The sequence below is a fragment of the Stegodyphus dumicola genome, chromosome 9 (genome assembly GCF_044657685.1).
Source record: "Stegodyphus dumicola isolate Sdum_Otavi_A_Nest chromosome 9, ASM4465768v1".
NCBI lineage: Eukaryota > Metazoa > Arthropoda > Arachnida > Araneae > Eresidae > Stegodyphus > Stegodyphus dumicola.
The window spans coordinates 84789412-84816933 of record NC_140776.1 but is presented as its reverse complement, the minus strand read 5'-3'; the positions used below and the strand labels follow the sequence as shown (position 1 = coordinate 84816933).

General features: G+C 32.9%; 2 protein-coding genes across 9 annotated transcripts in view; one reads left to right on the top strand and one right to left on the bottom strand.

Annotated features, from left to right (window-relative positions):
- Positions 1-5185, bottom strand: part of LOC118185835 (nuclear cap-binding protein subunit 3-like) — an 84172-nt gene extending 78987 nt beyond the window's left edge. For 2 of the 4 annotated variants that reach the window (XM_035355752.1, XM_035355753.2), the window contains exon 1: positions 4922-5182. In XM_035355752.1, the coding sequence (XP_035211643.1) occupies positions 4922-5098 (177 nt within the window). In that variant the 5' untranslated portion in view covers positions 5099-5182. Of the gene's footprint in view, positions 1-4921 lie in introns of all 4 variants that reach the window. The other 2 variants (XM_035355754.2, XM_035355751.2) reach the window with 2 other exon arrangements.
- A 305-nt stretch (positions 5186-5490) lies between these two features.
- The window catches only part of LOC118185836 (uncharacterized), an 85043-nt gene continuing 63011 nt past the window's right edge, over positions 5491-27522 (top strand). For 2 of the 5 annotated variants that reach the window (XR_004757667.2, XM_035355756.2), the window contains exons 1-2: positions 5511-6217; positions 16997-17100. Coding sequence is in view for 3 of the 5 variants with exons in the window: in XM_035355756.2 (XP_035211647.1) it covers positions 5930-6217; positions 16997-17100 (392 nt within the window). In the remaining 2 variants the exon portion in view is untranslated. Of the gene's footprint in view, positions 6218-16996; positions 17101-27522 lie in introns of all 5 variants that reach the window. The other 3 variants (XM_085823707.1, XM_035355755.2, XM_085823708.1) reach the window with 2 other exon arrangements.

The following is a 27522-nucleotide window of genomic DNA, read 5'->3' as shown; positions in this document are numbered from 1 at the left end:
GCGCTAAAACAACCACAGGTGTTTCTTTAAATGATACACTAATGATAGGCCCAAAAATACAAGATGACTTAATTTGTATTTTACTAAGATTTAGACTTCATAACATTGCAATAACCGCTGATATTAAAATGATGTACAGACAGATAAAGGTTCATGAAAAAGATAGAGATTTTCAGAGAATATTATGGAGAGATAGCCCATATAAGCAAATACAAGTTTGTCGTTTGAAAACAGTTACACATGGAACTGCAGCTGCTCCATATCTTGCAACCAAAGTGTTGAGTCAGTTAGCGATTGATGAAGAATTGAACTTTCCAAAGGCAAAGAATATAGTTTTAAGAGATTTTTATGTTGATGATATGTTAACTGGTGTAAAAGATAGTTCGGAAGATATTGCATTGATAGACGAATTGCAACATCTGCTAAAAAGTGGTGGCTTTGAGCTTCACAAATGGTCGACAAGTGAACCGTCGTTGTTAAAAACCTCTGGCTTAGCAAACACAGATAGTGACAATATTCATCGTGTAATAGAAGACAAACCATTGAAAGTTCTGGGATTGGAATGGCATCCGGACAATGATGAATTCAAATGTAATGTCGGTGTAATAGAGTATCAAAGTGTTCCGACTAAAAGAATTATTTTGTCATTCGTAGCAAAACTATTCGATCCATTAGGGTGGATAGCTCCGTTTGTAATTCTCGCTAAAATGATCCTTCAGCAATTGTGGAAATTACAGTTATCATGGGATGATCCTGTAACAGAAGAGATTGATCGAAATTGGAGAAATCTATGTAGAGAAGTTAAACTTTTGAATTCTATAAATATACCTAGGAAAATTCTGCTACCTGATTATTTTCGATGTGAACTTCACGGATTTTGTGATGCGTCTGAAAGAGGTTACGCAGCAGTTATTTATATCAAAACTTGCAATAACTCTGACATTAATATTAAACTTGTAACAGCTAAAACTCGTGTAGCACCATTAAAATCTATTACGATTCCAAGACTGGAATTATGTGCAGCAGTGTTATTGGCACGCTTAATTCAGTCTGTAAAAGCTGCATTAGTTATAAATTTTGATTTAGTGCAAGCTTGGAGTGATTCACAAATCGTGTTGTCATGGCTAAGGTCAGATCCTAAAAAATGGCAAGTATTCGTATCCAATAGAGTTTCTGAAATACAATCCATCTTACCACCTGAGAACTGGAGTTATGTTGATGGAAAGGAAAATCCAGCTGATTGTGCTTCACGTGGATTATTTCCTGCAGAACTATTATCTCATCAATTGTGGTGGAATGGTCCTTCTTGGTTAAAGTACAGTGAGATTGCCTTATCTGAAAATATTCTTATAGATGAAGAGGCATTACCAGATGCACGTAAAACAGTCTCATTTGTAGTTTCTGAACCTGTACAGGAACTTGCTATTATATCAAATATATCTTCATTTCCAAAGTTACAACGCATATTTGCTTGGATATTAAGATTCATATCGAATTCTAAAGTAGCATATCTAGAAAGAAATACGTCTTTTTTATCTAGTAATAAAATTCGAGCTGCAACTTTCTGTATTGTCCGAATAATACAGCGACTTCACTTTTTTAAAGAAATTCAATGTTTGGAGTTGGGAAAGGACTTACCTACAAACAGCAACCTCCTTAGCTTGTGTCCAATTTTAGATGACAACAAAGTGTTACGTGTAGGAGGAAGACTGAAAAATGCGCAACTGTCAGAAAATGAAAAACATCCAATCTTATTACCTTCAAAACACAATCTGACAGAAATCATAATTAGACACTTTCATGTCAAATATCTGCATGCAGCACCGGAACTTCTTCTATCTTTAATTAGACAGCAATTTTGGATCATAGCTGCTAGATCTGCTATCCGAAAAGTAGTGAAATCTTGTATTACGTGTTGTAAACTTAGAGCTAAAACTGCAAGTCAAATAATGGCTGATCTACCGGAATCTAGAGTAACACAATCGCGACCATTTCATCGAACTGGAATAGATTTTTCTGGACCGTTCATGATTAACCATCGTGCAGGACGTGGACAAAAATCATTTAAATATTACGTATGCTTATTTGTGTGTTTTGTAATCAAGGCAGTACATCTTGAAGTGGTAGAAGATTTGTCAACAAAGGCATTTTTAAGTGCATTGAAACGATTTATTGCAAGAAGAGGGAAACCATTTGAGATTTATAGTGACTGCGGTACTAACTTTAAAGGTGCAGACAAAGAAATCAGAAAATGTTTTTTGCAATGTAAGCAAAATCAAGAAATTCACAAATTTTTGTCTTTAGAGGAAATAAAATGGATATTCAACCCGCCATCATCTCCCCATTTTGGTGGACTATGGGAATCGGCAGTAAAGTCAATGAAATTACATCTAAAAAGGACTGTTGGTGATACTGTGCTGACCTATCCGGAATTTCAGACCTTGATAGCGCAGGTTGAGGCTTGTCTCAACTCTAGGTCATTGTGTCCAACATCGGCTGATCCAAATGATTTAACTGCATTAACACCTGGTCATTTCCTAATAGGAACGTCTTTAACTGCCATACCTGAACCAGACCTAAATTATAGTTCCTTCAATCACATTGACAGATGGCATGTGAGACAGTTTATTTTTCAGCACTTCTGGAAAAGATGGAGTCGAGAATACCTGTCTCAGCTTCAACAAAGACCTAAATGGCAAAAAAGTCAAAACAATTTAGAAGTCAATGACTTAGTCCTCATCAAAGAAGACAACCTTCCACCTCTTAAATGGAGGTTAGGGAGAATAATTGCTGTTCATCCGGGCTCAGATCAAAGAGTCAGAGTTGCTAGTATTAAAACTAGTCATGGTGTCATAAAACGACCAGTCGTGAAATTGTGTCCTCTTCTTATTCAGACTAAAAAACTATGAACTGCTTCGCATATAATATTTTGTATTATTTTTTCTTATGTTTATCTTTATTACAGACTAAGAAGTTTCAAAATGCTCCAACTGTTGAAATCCCCTGGGATTTCAACGAGGGCCAGGATGTTTATGTGAGTATCGTTTGCTTCATTTTATTGTTGCAAACAGCGTAAATTCCTTTTGCTTTTCTTCCTTTAGTTTTGAACTTTATGTGTGGCAACAAGATAATGATTGATAGAATAGTGTTTGTGACAGCCATGTAGAATGGCTCGCTTATTTTTTATCAATTATTTTGCATCGCTGACAAGTGTAATTTAATAAAAGTGTAGGAATACAGTCCATTTTTTGATTGATTATTGTTTGTGAAACATATTAAGTGTATAGAACAGTGACATTTTCCGGAAAATTCCAATCGTGATTTTAGCCAATAAGCACTTAGAAACAATTTCGCTGCTAAAGAATCGCCCACTTATTTGTTTAGCGCTTTTTACAAGAGTAAGAAGAATTGGATTTTTGTCAATTTTCTTTGACTTTTTTTAAGTGAAAATAGATCGACGTGTACATGGATACCGTGTATGTGCAATTCTTAAAAACGTGGCAAGCAGTTTGCAATTCTGCACTTTCTCCCAATTTGGCACCTAATCTTTGTCATGATTAAGCATTTTTGTTCCATAAAAGTTCTAGTATAAGCGTAATTCGGCTAGCAGATTGTTGGAAAAAATGTTGAGTAAAAAAAAAAAAAAAAAAGCCTTTACTTCATGAAAACAAAATGGCATCGTCCAAAACAAAACTAGCAGGTTGCTGTAGCAGGATTAGTCACCAAATTTTCGCCAAAAAATCACCAAGTTACCATAATGTAAAGATTCACCGATGACTTTTCTTTGCAAATATTCAGAATCGGAATTCGGAAGTGCAGAATAGCTCACTTATTCGTTTGACGCTTTTTACAAGGGTAAAAACAATTGGAATTTTCTCAATTTTATTTTACTTTTTAAATGGAAACAGGTCGATGTGTACATAGATAAAGTCAAAGAGGTGCGCAGTGCCATTTCTGTGCAATTCTGAGATTTTTTTTCAAGTGAAAATAGGTCGATGTGCACATGGATACCGAGTATGTGCAATTCTTAAAAATGGGTCAAGCAGTGAGTGATTCTGCACTTTATCCAAAATTCTATTGCCGACTTTTCATCACGGGCAATTCCCAAATTGGGTAAAATCCTAGTATACGGTGCAGTATTGGTGCGAACGTCTATATACTATACACTATATGTGTATATACATAATATATACTATATATATTCTTTGAATGACCCGTTTACTACTCATCGTATATGTCCCGTTTTTACTGCTCATCATAAAGTCGCCAAAAGTAGCCAAATCCAATGTGCACCAGATACTAGGATTAAACTCCCAAACTATTAAATCCATAGGATATCAAAAAAGGATTGGGTAAAATCCTAGTATATGGTGCAGCCTTGGCGCGACTTTGAAAATTATCGCCAACACCAAAAATGATCCAAAGAACGTCTATATATATACTATACACACATAGTATATGTAAATACACATATAGTATATATACTATATAGATAGTATATACTATCTTTAACTACATATTTTCTTTGAATGACCCGTTAACTATTCATCGTATATGTCCCATTTTTACTGCTCATCATAAAGTCGCCAAAAGTAGCCAAATCCCGTGTGCACCGGATACTAGGACTAAACCAAGGAGGTAAAAATTAAAACTAGTATTTCAATGGCGTCTTAAGAAATATAGAACTATATAAACTTATGCAATCTGAAACCAGCGCGTACGCTAGATTTGGCGCGCTGTTAAATGGGCGCGTTTGCTAGATTTGGCGTTTTTGCGCATACATTTTCGCTGCAATATTTTTACGGCCCTCAAAACAGAAGAGTACCCAATTCCTTAATCTACTCTAGAAGCAAATCAAATGATTTTTCAGTTCAGCTCTTCGTTGCACCGTGATAAATTTTTATTTTTTTAAAATTCTTACCTGTAAAGTTTCCATCCATGTACGAACGATTTCAACACTTTGCTTTTGTGTTTCATTGTTGGGTTCACTATTTTCAGAAATGTCTACAGAATCAGTAATTTCACCTTCTTCTGTTTCATCATTACCCAGAGTTACCTTCAGGTTAGGCAAAAGTTTGCCCATTAAAATGTGCGCCATACTCCAGAAATACAAAAATGAGAAACAATTTAGAATTAGGGAAACATCAAGCCCTAAGATACCAAAGCAGACGCACCGTCAGAGGACACTTACGGATTGTTGCCATGCCTGTCAGATTTATAGACTAAAATAATTTCACGTATTTTTAGTTGTCTTTTCATTTTTACAGCACAAATAATTACTGGATGTAAAATTTTATAAGGAATTTAAGATATTTTCCTCTTTCCACAAATCAAATAATTGATGCTGTGCATTTAATCTTTTAGAATCCACAGACTTTTAAAAATTTCACATTTTTTAATGTTTGCAAATTTATTCAATTGAATTTGGCGACTTTTCTCTTTCTTTATTTCCAAAGCGATCGCCATCGATTAAAATATTTTCGCTCCGTAATCTTCAAGAGAAGGATGAAATTATCTCAACACTGATTATTTTACGCGCAATTTGCAAACCAAGGACTTTAAACTCTCTCCGTGTTGCAAACAAATGTAAACTAAGTAATGTTATTTAACTGTAATGTAAAATATAATGTTATAGATGCAGAAATTTTACACCTCATGTTTCAGACTAAATTGTTGCGCCCGTGTTTTGATTTTAATTCTTCTGTGCAACAGAACTATATACAAATGTTAGGCTACTTATTTAATTATATTAATTACAAATTTGGGGGCCGCTGAAAGAAGGAATGTATCAAGTTTCTTAATGTATTGAACCCCCCCTTTTTTTAACGAATTCCGTGCTTCCTAATACAGTAATTATATTAGAACTGTTACTATAAAAGCAGCATTGGAGTCAGTAAAGTATGAGAGTGGACAGAAACTTTCATGTTTGATGATATTTTATATCTTGAACGAAATTATGGCTTTAAAAATTATTGGTACTGTGGGACAATTAAGTTTATCATATGAGGAATTAATATCTTTGAAAACAGAAGTAACTGAACTTGGAAACAGATTGTATGAACTATATATATATTTCTTTGGTAGTCATAAAATTTTTTATTGCAAATTTATTACAGAAGAATCGCACGTTTCTACTAAAAGTGATGAGGTAGTTCATAACAAAACGATTAAGCAGCTTGTTGGGAAAAAAGAGATCTCCTCTAAAGTCTGTTTATGGGTCTGTAATTTTTTTCCCTTCTTTTCCAATATTTGATATTTTGGGTGAAGTGCAGAATGGCCCACTTATTTGGCACTTTTTCCAAGAGTAATAAGAATTGGATTTTTATGAATTTCCTTTGAATTTTTAAGTGGAAATAGATCGAAGTGTACATGGACAAAGTCAAGGGAGTGCACAATGCTTGGTTTGTGCAATTCTCTGTTTTTTAAGTGAAAATAGGTCGATGAGTACATGGGTACCAAATCTGTGCAATTCTTAAAAGTGTGCCAAACAGTGGGTGATTTTTCACTTTCCCCGATATTTTAAAATTAAAATGTATATTAATTTACTCCTAGAGCAAGAGATTTTCTGTTTAGTGTAATTGCCCCTATGAGTCACTTAGAATGGGAAAAATAATATGAAATAATTAAAAAAAAAAAACTCCGACAGTTCAAATTCTGAAAAAAGAACTTTTTTTTAATCACACGAAATTTTGTACAAAATAGAGATGCAAAGAGCTATATATAGATGTAAAAAGCTGAAATTAAGTATAAATTTGCTGGGTAAATGCTATAAACTGAATCCCGAGTCTATTCTTTTTAGACATCAAGTTCATGTTTACATGATTTCTTTTAATATGGCCATCAGAAGCATTTTCTCTTCTCAAGGACTTTTGTCACATTAACTGTGCACGTGCTTGTTAATTTTTATTCTGCCACATAGAAGAGTGCCAGATTCTTTCAACATTTTGTGTATGAACAGTTAGGTTTGAATCAACAAAATTAGAAATTTATGGTTCACAGTAATGTCTTGAACCTGCTTTTTCCATTTTCTCTGTATTATATGCTGTCCAACAATTTGAGTTTATCATTGATCCCTCTTATATATGGTTGGAGATTTTTGCCATGAGTATGGGGTTTTATTCAGAACATGAGCAAGAAAGAATGTGTCTCAGCATAACTTACCAAATATCTAGTGTTGTGGAAGAACCTTATTAGCTTTTCCCCCCCCCCCTCATAAGCATGCACACCTAAATAACAAAATCTAATAACTGAATAACATTGCTAAAAGCATAAGCCAGTATCTTTATAAATTTATCAGGGGCGCCCTCTGCTTTTATTATGCGTGATATAAACATTTAGATTAATTTTGTAAAAAGAGTGATATAATCTCTTGATCCCATGTAACTATTTAATAAATTAATTTTCTTCTTTTAGTTCATTCATTATTTTATTAGCCATTTTAATTGGTAGCTTATTTTATGCAAATTTTTCTTTATCTGTAAAAAAAAATGGCAAATTGCAGTTGATTACATTATACTAATATATAAATATGCTGAATTTGAGATTATGTGTACTCATGCTTTACTGGTGAAAAGAAAATATTTTCATTAATATCAAAGTTAGAAAAATCAGTTTTAATTTTAGATTATTATTGCAATAATGGCATCAAAAGTCAAACAGCCATTCTGGAAATATGAAGCTAAATTGTTTTTCTCCAATTTTATCAATCTTTAATGTGTTCAACCCTGTATTTTTCAACTACCTTTTAACCCGGCAGAAGGCGCACGCTCAACGCTAACGTTGGAGATCGCGCAGGGTGACTGCGTCACCCCAATCGGTTTCATTAGGAAAATGTGTTATAAATTTTATAGAAACCATTTGATTATAAACAATAATTACAATATTTCATTAAGAAGCTATATTTAAGAAAACTTATTTCAATATTTAAGAAAAAGTTCCATTCAAAATAATTACCGTAATTTCCAGAAGAAACGCCGCAGCGTTTACGTGGTTAAAACTTAAACTTTCAGCGGGTGCGGTGTTTCTACCCATGCGGCGTTTAGGTGCACTAAAAATAAAATATTTCCTATAATGGTCATTGTACATAGTTTGGATGGCCTTGTCATCGTGCATAGACTGGTGCTGTTCCCACACAAAAGACCACTCAGTTGCTTTTTGCGAACGTTATTTTGTTTACATTCTTTCCCTTGAACGGACATACATGCCTTATTCACCCTAAACGAGATCTCAGAACAATAACATTCTTCCCCCTTTCAAATCAACATTCTCATCAGTTTGAATAGTCTCTCTCCTCTGCCATTCGATGAATCTTCCAGAACCCATCCTCTCCCCACCCCTGCCTTTTCTGCAATTTTTTCCAAAGGCGGACACGACTCCACCTGCCTCGAAATAACGAACTCTGAAGTATTTCCCCTTCAGCATGAATGGATTTTTCTTGGCATTCTGCCAAATATAGATCCCATCAGTTTGGGTACAAGTACTTGTTGGATAGTTTTTAATTAGGGAGCGGAAAATTTTTGAAAATGTCTCTAAACGGCACAGAAGCTATACATTTCTTACCTTTAATTTATTTTTGAGTTATGGTTTCATTTCATGCATTTTTCTTAACTGGTATGTCATATATCAGGACTTAGGTTGAGTTTTTGCATCTATACGGCCCACGACGATGTCACGCGCAATTTAATCTATTGCGGCATTTCTGTGTAATTTTAATTTTTTCCCCGCCATTTTTCTCGAGTACGGCGTTTACGCTGATGCGGCCTTTCTTCCGGAAATTACGGTACATATCTAATCAGGGATCAGAAGCTAAAAGACACTTCTGGCAAACATAGGAAAAATGAATTTTACACGAAAAATTATCACATATTTTGCAAGAAATTGCAGTTTTATTGTTTTTAGATCTTGGACACATAGCACGTCGGCCTTGTTGGTGTTTGGTTTCTTTGATGGACGTTCTTCTAATCCTCTAGAACTCGCATTATTGATACTTTCGCGAAGCACTTTCGGAAGCATAGGCCTATTTTTTGTTATCTCTATGTGGGGTGGTATAGGATATATAGCCAAATTTTTTAGGAGTTTTCTCCTATTTCGATATTGTAAGGGAGGGATCTTTGTTGAGAATAAGGCAACTTGGGCATTTATTGCAGCGATGTTCAACACAGTAAATATCGAGCATCGGGCTATCTGTTGGTTTTTCGAGCTGTCTAATATTATGATGACATTTCATAAACTTTGTCTACACCACTTTTTGTTGCATTTAAAAGTGAATTATTTCTGGTTTCTTCGTATGATCACTTTCATCAATGGCGTCATCGCAATGCACTGTAGATAACGAAACTACATATTTTGATATTTTAGGCACATACGATACTAGGACCCAAATATAGAATCTTTTGGAACCCAAATATAGAAGAATAAACGGTTGATCTTTACATTATGGTAACTTGGCGAAAATTTGGCAACCAACTCTCCTACAGCAACCCTCTATTTTTTTTCCCCCGCCGCCATTTTGTCTTCACGAAGTAAAGACATGTTTCTTTTCTTTTTATCTACTGAACACTTCTTCCAACAATCTACTAGCCGAATTACACTTATGCTAGAAATTTTATCAAACAAAACTGCTTAATGACAAATATTCACTGCAAAATTGGGAAAAAGTGCACAATACCATACTCCTTACGCGTTTTTCAAAATAACACATACACATAAACCATGTACATGCCGATTTATTTTTACTTAAAAAAACATCCCAGAATTGCACAAAAATGGCATTGTGCACACTCTTCACTATATCCATGTACACTGCTTTTTTCTCATAAATTAGAAAAATTTCACGAAAATACATGACAATTTTCTCAATCTTTAAACCCGGTAAAAAGAACATATATGAAATTACCTGATCGCGAAAAAGTATTTACCCTTTACAAATATGAACATTTTCACATATAAAATAAATAAAATATCCAAAAACGTTTACCTCTAAATCATCTATTACATTATACACATCACCAACGAATTCATACCGCAAGCATTACAAATACTTAGTATCAAATATTTAAATTATTTCTATGCACGTTTATTTCAACTTAAACGTATACCAAATTCCTACAAACATAAAATTCACAAAATAACTATTTAATTAAAATATCACTAAACCATGTACACGTCGACTTATTTTTACTTAAAAAAACATCCCAGAATTGCAGAAAAATGGCATTTCACACACTCTTCACTATATCCATGTACACTGCTTTTTTTCTCATAAATTAGACAAATTTCACGAAAATACATGGCAATTTTCTCAATCTTTAAACCCGGTAAAAAGAACATATATGAAATTACCTGATCGCGAAAAAGTATTTACCCTTTACAAATATGAACATTTCCACATATAAAATAAATAAAATATCCAAAAACTTTTACCTCTAAATCATCTATTACATTATACACGTCACCAACGAATTCATACCGCAAGCATTACAAATACTTAGTATCAAATATTTAAATTATTTCCATGCATGTTTATTTCAACTTAAACATATACCAAATTCCTACAAACATAAAATTCACAAAATAACTATCATTTCATTAAAATATAATTAAATTCAAAAACACTACTTAATATAAATGAGCACATACATTAAATTAATAAAAATTACCTTAGAATCCTAATTACTTTAAACTAAATCATTGCTAATAACAATTTTCCCAATAATACCAAATTCCTTTCCACCTTACATTTAGAACAATGCATAAAAATAATATCCTCAAATAATTAAAAATACTAACTTACCTAATCTTCTTCAGAATCTTGATTACGTGGCGGATACACTTTTCTAATTCATTCAATAAAATTATTGAAAGATTTTTTCTGCGAATTTTTCCTCCATACTTCCTCCGCTAAATAAAAAGCAAACTTCTCTTTATCACAATGCCTAAATACCCATTTCGAATTCACTTTAGTTAGGGCCATGGGATCCAAAAATTAAACAACACTGTTTCACACAACAAAGAATAAAGCTAAATACGAAATTTCCACATTTTTTCCCGATTTCCCCCCTTTTCCGATTAAAGAACCGTAATTCGTCCATTAATATCACATGACATATCCCATGATCTCTCATTTCCCTCACGCAAAATAATGCGTAATCGGAACTGAGTACTGCTCACATTATTACCAAAGTCCCAGGTAGTAAACTTTATCGCCTCCAAGATGTCGCCAAACTACCAGTTACCATATTGTAAAGATCAACCGAATAAACATTCCTAGTTTTTGTTTGGACGAACTTGGTGGGAATTTCAGCCTTGCTTCTCTTCAGGGTTCTTACAATAGTTAGCTTCTTTGATAAAAGTTCTTTTGCTAGAGGATAACTCGTATACTAATTATCCATTGTTACGTTTCTGCCTGATCCAAACAAAGGGGTGCACAGGCGTTTTGTAATTTCAAATGATAAATTTTCAACAACTTTCAATTTAAAGGGACATTCCGGCTGTTGTCCTGTGTATATTTCCATGTTATAGCTATAGAAAGTTCTTGAATCTACTAAGATAAATATTTTGATTCCATGCTTTGCTGGTTTGCTGGGTATATACTGATGAAAGGAACACCGCCCTCGAAATTTCTCCAATTTTTCTTTGATAGTAACATATTCACCAATATTGTATATCTTTTGGCTATTTTCATTGAAATCAGCAAAAAATTCTCTCACAGCCGCCAGTTGGTCCAATTTTTTCCATGCTTTACGATTGGTCACATTGTCTAGTCGTAGACACCTGAGAAGAAAATTAAATCTTTTATATCACATTGTGTTCCATAAAATTTCAATGCCTGATCCATCAGTAGCACATAAATCTTGCATATTTGTATGTGACGATTTATAAGGATATAAAAGCCCAAAAAGTGCTCCAATGTCCACACATTTGTTGTTTTGCCATCCCGATCTGTGGTGTAATTTACCGATATTTTTTCAATATAAATATTTGTACACTCTACAATTGATTGTATCATTTTAGCATTGGAAAACAATTCCCAACTTTCTAGAGGCTCTGTTATATTGCATGTAGTTCCTTTTAACCCTGGTAAATGAGTTATTATAATTTGAGAAGACGTTTTCACTTTTTGATTTGGTTTTCCTTTCTGCCAAACTCTTATTTTGCTAATAAAAATACTGTTTACCAAATCAGGATTTCCATCGTCTTCATCATTCTGCTCAAATTCACTTTTGCTGTTGTGAGAACTATATATTTCTTCATCAGATTCATTTTCACTATCTTGATCAATTTCTGGTTGATCTTTACAATATGGTAACTGGTAGTTTGGCGACATTTTGGAGGCGATAAAGGTTACTACCTGGGACTTTGGTAATAATGTGAGCAGTACTCAGTTCCGATTACGCATTATTTTGTGTGAGGGAAATGAGAGATCATGGGATATGTCATGTGATATTAATGGATGAATTACGGTTCTTTAATCGGAAAAGGGGGGAAATCGGGAAAAAATCTGGAAATTTTGTATTTGGCTTTATTCTGTGTTGTGTGAAACAGAGTTCGTGAATTTTTGGATCCCATGGCCGTAACTAAAGTGAATTCGAAATGGGTATTTATGTATGTATTAATTTAATGTATGTGCTCATTTATATTTTAAGTAGTGTTTTTGAATTTAATTATATTTTAATTAAATGATAGTTATTTTGTGAATTTATGTTTGTAGGAATTTGGTATACGTTTTAGTTGAAGTAAACATACATGGAAATAATTTAAATGTTTGATACTAAGTATTTGTAATGCTTGCAGTATGAATTCGTTGGTGACGTGTATAATGTAATAGATGATTTAGAGGTAAAAGTTTTTGGATATTTTATTTATTTTATATGTGGAAATGTTCATATTTGGAAAGGGTAAATACTCTTTCGCGATCAGGTAATTTCATATATGTTCTTTTTACCGGGTTTAAAGATTGAGAAAATTGTCATGTATTTTCGTGAAATTTTTCTAATTTATGAGAAAAAAGCAGTGTACATGGATATAGTGAAGAGCGTGCACAATGCCATTTTTGTGCAATCCTGGGATGTTTTTTTAAGTAAAAATAAGTTGACGTGTACATGGTTTATGTGTATGTGTTATTTTGAAAAACACCTAAGGAGTATGGTATTGTGCACTTTTTCCCAATTTTGCAGTGAATATTTGTCATGATTAAGCAGTTTTGTTAGATAAAATTTCTAGCATGAGTGTAATTCGGCTAGTAGATTGTTGGAAGAAGTGTTCAGTAGATAAAAAGAAAAGAAACATGTCTTTACTTTGTGAAGACAAAATGGTGGCGGGAAAAAAAATAGAGGGTTGCTGTAGGAGAGTTCGTCGCCAAATTTTCGCCAAAAAAATGCCAAGTTACCATAATGTAAAGATCAACCCAATTTCTTTTCCAGAAGACTCAACTTCATCTAATAGAGTTTTCAAACGTTCCATCTCTTTTTCATATTTGGTAAATTTACATTTGTAAGCCATTATTCATCAAATAATCCAACAGACCAACAACGGAAACACTTGAGAGCATGAAGCTAAACTGCTACTAATGAAAAATTTCGAAGCAGTAACGGTCGCACGGGGTGACTGAGTCACCCCATTCCCTCATGGATTCCAAGAAACGATTGCTTCTCTCACGGAAAAGAAAAACAAGCAAAAATAACAATACATATTCCAAGGGGAGTGTCAAACAGAAGGATACTATAATGATGATTCATTAAAATGAAATATTTCCGTTTAGGATTGTTGACTTTTGACGCATGGGATGACTCTGTGCCCCGCGTGACTTCTCCCGGGTGAAATTTATGAGTCTGAAATGAGTCCTCTTATCTCATCTATTCTCACTCAAAACTTGCTTCTATTGACTGCTTTCTTTGTACTTCCTTGCATTCAGCAAACTCATATAATAGCAGCCAGGAAGTGGAAAGACATTTTTGATGATCATTCTTATTTTGTTCAAGACACTTTTTGCTCGCTAAGAACTTTTCCATAATTGGTCTTCTATTTGATCTACTTTTCATCTGATTTGATCAGTGCTATATTTTCTCAAACATTAAAAAAATGCACTATAATTATGTTGGGACTGCAATTGAAAGATTTCTTTTTTAAAAAAATCATCATGAAAATCAAGTTTCCTTAAATGCATCATCAGCAAATCGAATATTTCTTCAGCAGCAATATTTTTAAATTCTCTTGGTACTTACATATTATCCTGTTGACCACGAAACTCTCGCCCAGCAGCGCGATTTCATGCTGTTTTGGAGAAGCACATTCGTAAGACCTGTGCTTTTGTTAGATGTAGATTTGTTTTGCATCAGTTTTCCATGTTGTTTTTAAACAAGTATATAAATTAACTGTTATTGCTGTATTTTTCTTGCATTTAAAATAAAATTATTAAAATTTATGACCTTCTTTCTACAGAACAGTAACCAATAAATTATTTGCTTTGTTATAGTATCCTATGGGGAAGGGGGTGTTTTAATTGATATGATATGTCAGCTGAATATGGCCCAATTAGCAGTAATAAATTTTTGCAGCCATTTTTTTTTTTTTTTTTTTTTTTTTGTGTTTCTTTTCAAAACCTTTTTGTGTACACAGTTTCCAAAGATTTAGTGAGCCAACCAGTGGCTGAGAGGTAAAGTCTCTGAACATTGGTAGTTTAGTCCGTAGTTTGAATCCCGCAAACAGGCTGGCTGCATGGGTGTTTTCATGGTTTTCTCCATGTGTAACATGCATATGAGCCAGTTTCCTTTAGAAAGGCCTCCATGGAGGCATCCCTTCTCATAAGCAGATAGCCCTCAAGTGCTTTGTCATAATCACCTAAACCAAAGATTTAGTTTATGTTAAGACACAATAATGCACCGAATAAATACTAAGACAGAAGTCAAACAACAAAAATCAGCGTTATATTTACAAAATTTTCACAGGACTAGTTTCGATGGTTTTACCGAACCACCATCTTCAGCTGCAAAACCACAAAATGAATGTAACTGTTGGATTAAATTCCTGTCTTATGATTAATACAAGTGTCACGTCTTACCTTAGTTTAGATTAGAGTCATCATTTCATAGAGACATATGTTAATGCAAGGATAAAGATAATATGCCTGGTTTTACATGTATTACTTTAATTAGATTTGAAAAATATATCAGCTTAGCTCACGTGTAAAAATAACAAAGATAAATATCACATGTAAGTCATTCAACACAATCAAAGAATCATAAGCGGAATTCCACAGTAGTAGCAAGTATGCATGCTAGTTCGAAAGTCAGCCAGTATCACATGACATGAGTGAGGCAACTTTGATGCTTCGTTGATGGCTGCCAGAGAGGTACTGCTCTGCCCAATCCCCAAAATCAACCCTACCGTATGAAAGGGCACAGCTGGTAGTGCCACCTTTTCAGTCTTTCTGCTGTCTAAGAGTTCTCCATACGAGTTATAAATGACTGCAAATAAGATGTTTTGTAACCTATCTGAGATCATCAAATATATTTTATGGTAACCACAAAATGTCTAATTTTGTTATCAAACTAAAATATTTCATGCAATACATAAATCAAAAAATTGTATTTCTTGTTTTAGCAACAAAATTGTTTTAGTTGAACAAAGCAGTTAATCTTTAATTTGATAAAATTTTTATGCCTGTTTGTTTAATTTAGTGTGGTAAAGCACACAAAGGCCGTATATTTTATGCTACATAATTTATCACCTCATCTTGCTTTGGATTATAAAACAGATTTCTTAAAATTAAAGCTAAAGATTGAAAAAAAAAAAAAAAAATCTTGAGTTGCGAAGCTGCCAAAAAACTATATAAAAGGGGTCCAAACATATTATGAAAAACATATTCCTGAGAATTTAAAGTTACAATATGGCCCGGGCTCCTAAAACGTGGCTGCGATCCTAAAACGTTTGGGATCCTAAAATGTTCCCTAACATTTTCAGATTCACTGCTTTAAATGATTTTTATCACATTTCTATATGGTTTATACTTTGTCATTTCATTTCTGAGCAGCTAGTATTGTGTACTAAATCAGTTCTAAAATAGCATTTAAAGTAGTTCATTTTTTGTCTTTGATTTTGAAGTTTGCAATTTAATGTACCTTTGTATGACTATTTTTTTAAGTGTTATAAATCTTAAATAATTAACTTTAGAATAAACTTTTAGCAAATTAAAATATAGTTTTAAATTTAAATACACAGTTAAAAGGTATTGAAAATATTGTAGTAGGTCTGTCTTAGAGGAGACATGACAAATCCAGTACATGGATGTTTTAATAAATAGTAACTACTGTCTAACCACACTAGTGAGAGCAGCTTGGCTGAGAGCCAAGTTGGGTTAATTTAATTGAAGGGGTGTAGGTGAAAAGCTTCGGTATTTTTCTCTCTCGGAGGTTGGTGAAAGGCATGGAATTTTTTCCTCTCAGAGGTCATTTAGTGCTTTTTCTTACAATACTGCACTCACCCCTACATCATGGATAGATATGCCCACTTCTGACCCAAACTGGATGTTTACGCAAATCTGGAATACGTGGTCGGACAGTAGATCTGAAATTACTAAACAAAATTTATAACATAAAGTTTTACTTAATTTTATATTTGTTTTACATAAAAGGTGTGTTTTCCATTTTTTGAAATGTTATTTAATTAAAAGTGTTGGTATAAAGTAATTTGTGATTTATTAATTTTTGTGAGAGTATTCCTTACTTAGATTTGTAGTTAAATCATCACTGATAAGAATTAGCTTTCTAGCTGATTCACTGAGACTACCACCTCCACAGGAAACCTTCCTCACTCAGATCATGAGTGGTCATCATAGAAACTGCAACTATTTTATTAATTTTCTATAGTGTGAAATACATAAGGTTTTCATAAAAGACACATTTGTCATTATATTAAAAAAATGGTTTTCCAGTTACGGTTTTATTTTGCAACATTTGTTAATTCTTAATTAAACTTAATATGTAATTTTGCATTTCAGAAAGTATTACATTTACCATTTGATCTGTCTGAAATAGTGCAATCTGGAAAATGTTTATGGGCTATAAGTTCTGATAGTTATGCAGATGTGAAACCTTATTTTCAGTAAGTTGATTTTGAACAATTTCATATCAGTCTGCATTTTTAATTAAGTAACTTTCTTTGATAGCATAATAAATCGTTTATTTTTTATTTTATTACTTTTACCATTTAAAATATTTATTAATTTTTATAATGTATAGTACTATCTCATTTCATCATTTAATACGAGTTAATTCTGATTTGAAACCAAGTAATGAGCCACTTATCACTTATTAAGTGAACAAATAAAATATTTTTTCAAGAAGTGTTTTTGATATTATACATTAAATGAGAAAACATGCTACTTATTTCTGCATGCTCTTTCTTCAGAAAGGTTACACGTCTCATATTTTTATTATTATTATTATTATTATTTTTCTTTTTACGCATTATAGGAACAGAGAATATGGTACCCAGGGAAAAGCAAGAATCTTGTAAACTGAGATTTAATCCCAATTACCTGAGATTTCTTTTCCCAAGAAACATCATTACTCACAAATATTAAATTTCTTCCATATTACTTTGCATTTGAACAACAGTTAGTGAGCAAATTGTATTTTCATTTTCATGATTCTGGTTGGGGCATTATTTTTTTGTCTTATCCAGCTCTGTACACAGTAAATGGACCCAAAGACACATGTTTATCTAGAGTGGAATGTTATATATACTGGCAGAGCTGGGACAAGGCTGAGGGAAATGAGGCATTTGCCTCAGGTGAACAGCTAGAAGGGGCTCCAAATAAGTTGGGCAATTTTAGAACTACATCTTAAAATAAGACTAAATTAATTATTAATCATTTAGTTTTTAAAATGACACAAAAGTCATTATCATATATTCATATAATTTATGATTCATATTTTATATTTATACAAAGTTCAAATCTAAGACATTGAATCATAAATCATTACAACAGATTGAACCTAATACTCTCTTTAAGCAGATCAGTTTAAAATTTTGTGCAAGCCTTTTCAGAATTTAATATTGCAAGAAAATGAAAGATAAATAAAGCACAGCAATCAAAAACTTTAAATAAATATAAAGCTGCATGCTTAATAGAGATATTCACCCAATATCGAATGCCGATGAACAGTTTGGCTGTATGTATATTTTATTTTCATCATGTGAAACCTAAATAAGAACCTGCTTCCCTTAGAATGTCCTCCAAGAAGGCATCCGTCTCCTGAATATATCCTCTTATCCTTTTCCATGCTGAATTAAACAAACGAACATTACAGATGGATGTCTTTCTTTCTTGGAAATAAGAGAATGCAATTGAATTTAATAATGTCTGAATTCAGAAACTGCATTCAAAATATTTTTAAGGTTGGCAGTTACTATTGTTAGGATGAAGAAAGCTTTAGAAAACTATAAAAAAAAAAAAAAAAAAAAAATTGCAGAATTTTCTTTTAGTTTAAAAAAACTCAAATCGCAGTTTTCACTCTAGAGTATAAATTAAATATTAAAGTAGATTTTGAAAATATTATTATCGGTTTTACTTTGTTAAAAGCAATAAAACTGAATTACAAAATAAGCTTGAATACATTTTCAGTTTCAGTACTTTTCATATTATTTCAGTGTCAGTTATGTATCGAAAAGGTACTTTATAAGGTTTTCACTTAAAAATTGTAGATTATTACACATATTAATTTTCTGAATACATAAAGTTTTGGTTACAAATATTATTAGAGTTATGGTATAATTTCGTAAACCTAACTTTGTTGAGTACAAAAGTATAGAAATACAGTTAATTTGGTACTCTTCTGTTATTGGGACTGGATTCAGAAATGTATATATAGTAAGACCCCATTTAATGCTGATCTGCTTAGCGCTGTTTCAGTTTAACACATTATTATTAGAATAGTGGGATTCCCTGAAATATGCGTGCAGTATTGGCCTTCCCCAAAATCGAAAGTAATTTAGCTGCATTACTTCTTCTCTGTAGTGTTACACAAATGTATTTTTATTATTTCAAACATTTGTTGCTGTCATTGTAAGTACAGTCAAAAGTCTTTAATCCGTACTCGTCGGGACTTCGGCGATTCCGGATTATCGGTTTTTCCATATTATAGATCATTAATTTAAATCTAGTAAGATGGCATGCAAAAATTATACAATTAAAAATATGAAATCGTAATTTATGAAATAAAAAGCAATTGTGATCTAAAGGGTATCAAAATTTACCAAAAAAAAAAGCTTAATATTTATTTGTTTACTTTATTATACATTTTTTTCAACGCACGCATGTGTAAAGCATACATTACGCATAGTCGAAATTAGAAAATTGCAACCAGAAAACTATTTGATGTATATTTGCGATATTTATAATGATGAGGAAATTGATTTAAATGATATCGGAGTATATCGAGATGAAACACTACATTTAGTAAGGAATTATAAGCCGAATAAAATAAAAACATCTGCCCTGAAGATGAGGATAGTGCTGACAGATCAACTTCCAGTTCATTGCGCGCCGCGACGTCCCCCACCCCGCAGAGCAGCGTGAATTTGATAAATAGATTTCGGAATGATTAGACAAACAAATCACCTCTCTGTCACTTTCTTATTGCCTTTATCCATTTTTTCAGCAATTCCACTTTTTGTTTAATGGACATCGAAACATGCTTTCGCTTTGTAGATCCTTTGGGAGCTCCAGAATCGGAAACTCTTTTTGACATAATCGAAAGTTCAAACTTGTTATAAAATTGCTCTAACAGTCTGCAAAAAATAATAAGCCGGATCCAATTAGAAGATTAAGGAACAACGCAATCTGTCAACATTAACTGAAATAGATAATTAGGTAATTTTAGCTTACCTTATACCGTCCATTATACATTAAACGCGCATGCGTAAAGGTATTATGCGCATGCTTTAACACATATGCGTTTACGCATGCACAGAAAGTTTGTAGCTTTGAGGTCCGGATTATGGACGTCCAGATTAAAGACTTTTGACTGTATAAATTTATGTAATATAATGATGGATATAGTGATAAATATTATAATTTTTAGTTTTTAACAGGAGGGATAATAAACACGAAAATAAAGCAACAAAAAAAAGCATTTAGGTAGAAACTAAAATGCAAGTGCTTGGAAAGTAGATAGTGGTGAACGTTAGTGTCAAATTTATGTTGCATTGAACTTGTCAATTTCAACAATAAGAAAAATTCTTAAGAATAAAGAAAAAAATAGTGTCATCAGCAACTACAGCTACAAAAACCTCTGCAACTAGAATAACCCGTTCTAGAAATAATATGATAGAGGCGATGGAAAAACGACTTTTTATATGGATTGACGACAAAATTGAATGCAATATGCCATTAAGCCAAGCTATTGTAATGGAAAAAGAGAGAAGAATTTTTAATCACATTCAAATTCAGTTGTGTCACAACATGGGACACAACTGAAAATTTTGTTGCAAGTCGAGGATGGTTTAATAGATTTAAACATCAAAATAGTCTTCATGACATACAGATTGCAGGAGAAGCAGCAAGTGGAGATATAAAAGTGGCGGCTGAATTCCCAGCTACATTAAGAACAATAATTGAATGAGGAAACTATCCTCCAGAATTAGTTTTTAATGTTGATGTAATGGGCCTATTTTGGAAAAGAATGCCAAAATATACATTTCTATTCTGTGAAGAAAAACATGCACCAGGATTTAAAGCTGCGAAATATCGCAAAACACTTCTCCTGGGTGCTCATGTTAATAGAGACTTCAAATTAAAGCCACTTTTTGATTAGCAATCTAAAAGCCCAAGAGCAGTGAAAGGAATATCAAAATCAACTTTACCTGTAATTTGGGAGTCTAATAAAAATCATGGATAACTATGAACATTTTGCCCGTCTGTTAAATACTATTGCAAAATAAGAAAACTTGAACCAAAAGCACTACTTTTAATGGATAATGCTGCAAGCCACCTAATGAATTTATCTGATTTAGACAAATGTGTGCAAAAACAGATGGAGATTATAAATAATCAATAAGTAATTTTTGGAGGAACTATAATATCATGAATGCTATAGAAAACATAAATTTTTCTAGGAATGAGGTAAAAGAAAAATGTTTGAAAGGAGTGTGAAAAAACATTTGACCAGATTTAAACAAGTATGATGACACTAAAGATTCTGTTGTTGATGCGAACGAAATAGTTGAATTAGCAAAACGAACAGGTTTAGATGAAGTAAATATGGAAGATCTGGAAGAAATTTTGCAAGAAACTGTTGAAAGTCTTTCTAATGATGAGCTCAAGGAACCAGCAGATCAAGAAAAACACAAAAATATTAAAAATAGGGATTCTAAAGAAGAGGAAAAAGAACTTTCAACGACATTTCTAAAAATCAGTTTAGCTTTCATAACAGAAGTTATGGACTTATTTATTGAAAATGACATATGTTTTGATAGGAGTTCAAAGGCAAGACAGGGTGTCATGGAAGTCTTGTCCCATTATCTTCTTAAGAAGCACAAAAAGAAAAATGCAAATGATATTACGTTCTTGATAGAAAGACAGAAAATTGAAAATGCAGAAAAATCTGAATGATCTAAACTATAAATGGTGACAAAATTTTATTTAGCTCTGTATATTCATTTGTTATGTTTCAGTATTTGTAAGAAATAAGTTTTAATTTTGTATTGTGTTAAAAAATATATTTTATTAACTTAAATAACAAAATACTTGAACAATTTTTTTATTTTATACCAGTTTTCTCTTATCGCATAATTTACATGATGAGATGACCTTGTTTAATTCTATTTCGTATAACGCTGAATTTTGATGGAACGTGACCCCCAATTTAAGCATATATATGTACACATACATGCGTACGTATATATGAGTACATGCATACTCACATATATTTCTGAATCTGGTCCCTGTAACAGAGGAGTACCATTAATTTGATTGTGTGTAGGGGCATATATTTAACTCTTTGCCTTGGGTGAAAAAATACTTAGGCACGGCTTTCTATACTGATTTTCTTTTGTTGATGTCACAGGGAAGAAAGAAAAATGAATTAGATTCTGTGGAACAGCTCAGATAGTGTTGCAAACTGCACTGTTCCTTAACTTTTTGATTTGATTGTTCTTTTGTTTAGTGTATTATTGTTTATTTTATTAAAATTGAAGTTTTTGTAATTGATAATATCTTCATTTTATGCTTTCTTTTAAACTGGGCATCCATCATTTAGCAAATGGATGTCAGTCTTTTGAATATTTGAAATTCATCAAAATATAAAGCAGCCTTTTGAAAATCAGTGTAGCAATAAGACCATCCAAGAATTTTTTAAATACTTAAATAATAATAATATAAAATTTGTTGTATATAGCATTGTAAAGTCATGAAAGGATGTGTCAGCAGATATTTTTAAAAATGCTCAACATAATGTGTAGCCAGCAGCCAAATTTCATGATCATGATAGCCAGGAATTTTCTGATCAGTGAAGTATTTAAAGAAATGATAAGTGAAGATAATATAACTAAAATTTAATATCCTAATCTCTACATATAATAAAAGAAAGAGTCTGTCTGTGTATATGTCTCTCGTTCGTGCTGCACATAAGCTAATAGACCCACGGCTACGAAATTTGGTACATAGGTGCATCTAGACAAGAGCCAGTGCACCTCGAAGCGATTTTTTTGAAATTCGAATTAGAATTTTCAATAATAAATAAATCGATTAAATACGAATTTATTTAACAAAGTGAGCTTAACACCTTTTCAATGGGATTTTTTCTAAAAAAAGTTTATTTTTAAAAATGTACAGTTTATTTTTCTTTGATTTTTGGACATGTTAAACTTTCATTCTTGCGACTGCTTTTACAAAAAGAATTTTGGAAAAATGATAATATTTTGTATTTTTAAAAAATTTATTAAATGAAGCTTCCGAGTACACTTCTCACATTTCACATCTTTAAAAATGTGATTTTGGCAACAATTTTCCTGTCTTGTTGTTGATAGATTTTTGATGATATCGCATCATTTTGAATAGTTTCATACTTTTAGAAATATGGGTTTGGCAACAATTTTTCATCATATTTCTTATGTCACTGTTTTTAAGAGATTGGCATATTTCATTGTCATATATATATATATATATAATAAATTTTTATTGACTTTTTTAAATAAAGTTGTTCTGCAGAGTAAAATTCTGCGGGGAATTTTATGTTTTTTGAGTTGCTTTCATGTTATTTTTTGCTTATTTCACTGTATGTAAGATATTGAAAAGTTTTGCATGATTTTTTTTTTCAACGGAAAGTTGGTTAACTTTTTTATTAGGATAATTAATATTTGTATAAAGGGATATAGCTTATTACATTGTAATTTTTTCTCTTGAAAATATAAGATAAAATATCATTAATTATACTTTGCTTTTCAGAATTTTTTGTATTCTTTTATGTTATTTATTGCTCATTTCACTGTTTTTAAGATATTGAAAAGTTTTGAGGGATTTTTTTTAGGAAACAAAGTTCTTAACCTCCTTTATACCATTTGATTTCTTAAGATTTTGCAAAGGGAAGTTGGTTAATTTATTTTTTAGGATAATTAATACAGTCAAAAGTCGTTAATTCGGACACCCATAATCCGGACCTCAAAGCTAAAATCCTTCTGCCTTAACCTCGTTGACGCATGCGCAACCTTTGCTACTGCACATATGCGTCTGCGCAAGCGCAGAATACGTTTTCGCATGCGCGTTTAATGTATAATGGACGTTAAAGGCTAAAATTATCTAATTATCTATTTCAGTTAATGTTGATGATTGCGTTGTTCTTTAATCTTCGAATTTGATGCTAAAGCAAATTTTATAAAATTAAACATTTAGCAGTAGTAGCAATAAAAGCTCCCTGAGCTACCATGTTGTACAGACATTGAAGACAATAAAAAGTTTCGAACTTAACCAATTTATTAACAATATAATAAAGAATAAAAACACAGAAAATAAATTTCAACAATATCAGAGTCTTAGGAAAAATATAATATAACCATCATTCATCAAATAATATTTTTACCTGGCCTCGAAAACACTGGCATTCAATACAAACAAAAATGTCCTAAACATTAATTATGCGGCCTAAAAAATGAAGTTGGCTACACATTCAAAACGTCCATGATCAATGGTTGAGAAAACACCTGAAAATTTAAATGAAGTTCTTGAAAGCACTTAAAAGCAGCCTAACTCCGTTTGCACGAGGAATCGCCGCTCACGTATTTTAAATGCCGCCTTTATTGAAGAACATGGATGCCGCCCACGGCAGTCACTCACATGGTAGCTTCTGAAACCAAGGAATTTATTCAGGAACAGCCATCCCGCAAACCGAAACCAAGGCACTTTATTCACCGGACTGCATGCATCCATCTGAAGGAGGCTGGAAACCGCTCACTCAAGTGCCAGGAAAGCAGGAACTAGAAGAAGGAGAACTGGAAGGAGGGTTGAGCCAACTCCAACTCCAACTTGCTTTAAATCCAATTAAATGCAGAGCGACGCGAGATACTTATAGCAGAGGTAGGCATGACGTCATCTCACGGCAACCAATCAGCTATCGGCACGAATCGGCTTTTCAGATGACGTAACATCACGTTTCGTTTTTGCATCTCAATTAGGTTGAAACAGTCCATTCTCGATGCAAACAGTGGCAGCAAGAAAAAAAAAGTAGAAGTAACTACTATATTACATTAAAATAAGAACTAAACTAAATAACATTTCAAGGAGGAGAGATGATGCAGTAAAAGGTTTACAATAAGTTATATTTTCCAACAAATGCCCCCCACATCATCATCTCCGACCTGAAATAAAAACTGAATGCCAGTATCTTTACAAAATTCAAAACAAGAATAAATAAATATCACAATTTCATTCAATTCAGAAATTTTTAAGAAAAATTTTCCTTTGGGAACATCTTATCCCATTATTCAAAAATTTTACCATAGCAAGAAAGTCCAACATGTTACAAAACAATATAAAGACATATATATGATCATACACTCAATACATTTACCCAGGGCCCTGGTCACTCATACAACATTCTACACTATACAGTTTTACATTTACCTAATATCCATCATAATATGACTTATAACATATTTTCAAATAAACAAAACTCTTAATTTAAATACACACAAAAACAAATTTCATAAGAAAATTGTTCCACAAAATCTTATCAGGTTATTAGTCAGCGGTTTTGTCATGGGATCAGCCAGATTATCTTTACTTGGAACATATTTTAAGTCAAAAATTTCCCTGTTCAATAGATCACGAATGAAAAATAGTTTCACATCTGTATGTTTTGTCCTTGAGTTTTCAATGGGTGATTTTGTAAAACATATAGCAGCCATGTTATCAGCAAACAATATTGGCCTCGAAACATAGTTACTTGCAATCTTAAACTGAATGCATTCATCCAAGATGTTTTTAAACCAAACTAATTCTTTTGCTGATTCAGTCATGGAGATAAATTCAGCCTCCATAGTAGACAAACTCACTCCCCTTTCTTTAAATGTATGCCAAGACACAGGTGATTCTCCCAACAAAACTATTTGTCCACCAATAGACACCATATCATCCCTGCTTGAAGCAAAATCTGAATCTGAATATATATTGAGCTTCAGTTCCTTGCATACCAGTTTAAGTTTGTGCTGTCTGGTATTGGAAACGTACCCTAAAAGTTTAAGTAATCCTTCCCAGTGAAACTTACCAGGATTGCTTTGGAACTGAGAAAATATATTAACAGCATAAGCTATATCCGGACGAGTACGATTGCAAAGAAACAAGAGACATCCCAAAACATTTCTATAAGGATAGTTCATCATTTCAGTCGTTTCTTCTTGTGTACTGGGACTTTGAGTATTTCACACCTTTAACTATTGGAAGGGAAGTAATTTGTATTTTAAAAGACTTGAATTGATCAACTATGTCTTCTATATATAATTGCTGATGAATTAAAACACTATTGTTCTTATATTCAAATTCCACACCCAAAAGCCCTCTTGTTTTACCCAAAATTTTCAAATCGAAATGTGAACTCAGGCATTTTAATATTCTTTTGGCCTGAACTTCACTTTTCGCAAACACTACTATATCATCAACATAAACCAACAGAATGACAAAATCTTTAAAACGATAGACACAATTGCACCACTCAAACTTGATAAACCCTAGGTTACATAGTGTTCTATCCAACTCGTAGTACCATAATCGCCCACTCTGATGCAAACTATACAAGGCTCTATCTAAACGACATACAAAAGTTTCTTTATCTCGCTCTACAAAACCCTGAGGTTGGGACATGTAAATTTCCTCTGATAAAGAAGCGTAGAGATAGGCACTTTTTACGTCGCATTGTATATTTGCCCATCCAAGGTGTGCAACTAAAAGGGAGAAAAAGAGCCTTATTACTGAAAAATTGACTACAGGCGAGTAGGTTTCATCATAGGTATCGTATTTAATTTGCCAATAACCCTGAGCCACTAAACGAGCTTTAAAACGAACAATGTTTCCAAATTCGTCACGTTTGATGTTGAAAATCCACCTGCAACCTAGTGGAGTCTTGTCTTTAGGAAGTGGAACAAGATGCCATACCTTATGCTTTCGCATGTTGGCCATTTCCTCTTCCATTGCCTCTATCCATTTAAGCTTTTCTGTGGATTTCATTGCCTGGTTATAAGTGTTTGGAATTGAAACCTCTAGTCAGCTATCTCGGGTATATGATGTTGAAGGAGTGCCAGTTGGGTCGATTTCACCACTATAAGTATTGCTTATCTTGAAATCAAGCAATGTAGGATCATACTGAATATTATGTTCAGTGCAATACCTTTCTGCATCATTTGGCGATCGTAGTCTTTGATTACACCCCCTCTCAAAATAATACACATCCGTACGAGTGCCGTCTGGCCTTGGAACAGGTTTACAAAGCCAAGTTACTTGTCTCAATGTAGATTGAGTGTCAGTGCCAATTGTAGAAGGTACATTGGTATCGGTTCTTTCCTCTATTTCAGGAAAATAGCCAACTGGAGTGTCAGTAGATTGGAACTCTACCCTTTCTTCAGATTCCAAATCAGAAAGGGTGCCCAGTACAGCTCCACTGCCACTTTTCTGCATTCCAATTGACTCTTTAAAAGTAGCATTTAGGGTTTCTACTACCTTTTCCTCATTTTCCAACCAAATCTTGTACCCTTTTGTTCGTACACTGTACCCAATCAATCGGCCCTTCGTTGCCTTTGGATCAAGCTTAGAATTCCTTTTAGCCTTTGGAATTCCCACATAGGCAATCGTTCCAAATGCCTTAAGGTGACGGACTGATGGTTTCCGCTTAGTGTACAATTCGAATGGGGTTCTATCTTGGCCCTTATGACAAATTCTATTAAATGAATATGCAAAATACATTACTGCATCTGACCAAAATTCAGTACTCAGTCCACTATCATGCAAGATTGCACGTACATTATTGAGAGCTGTCT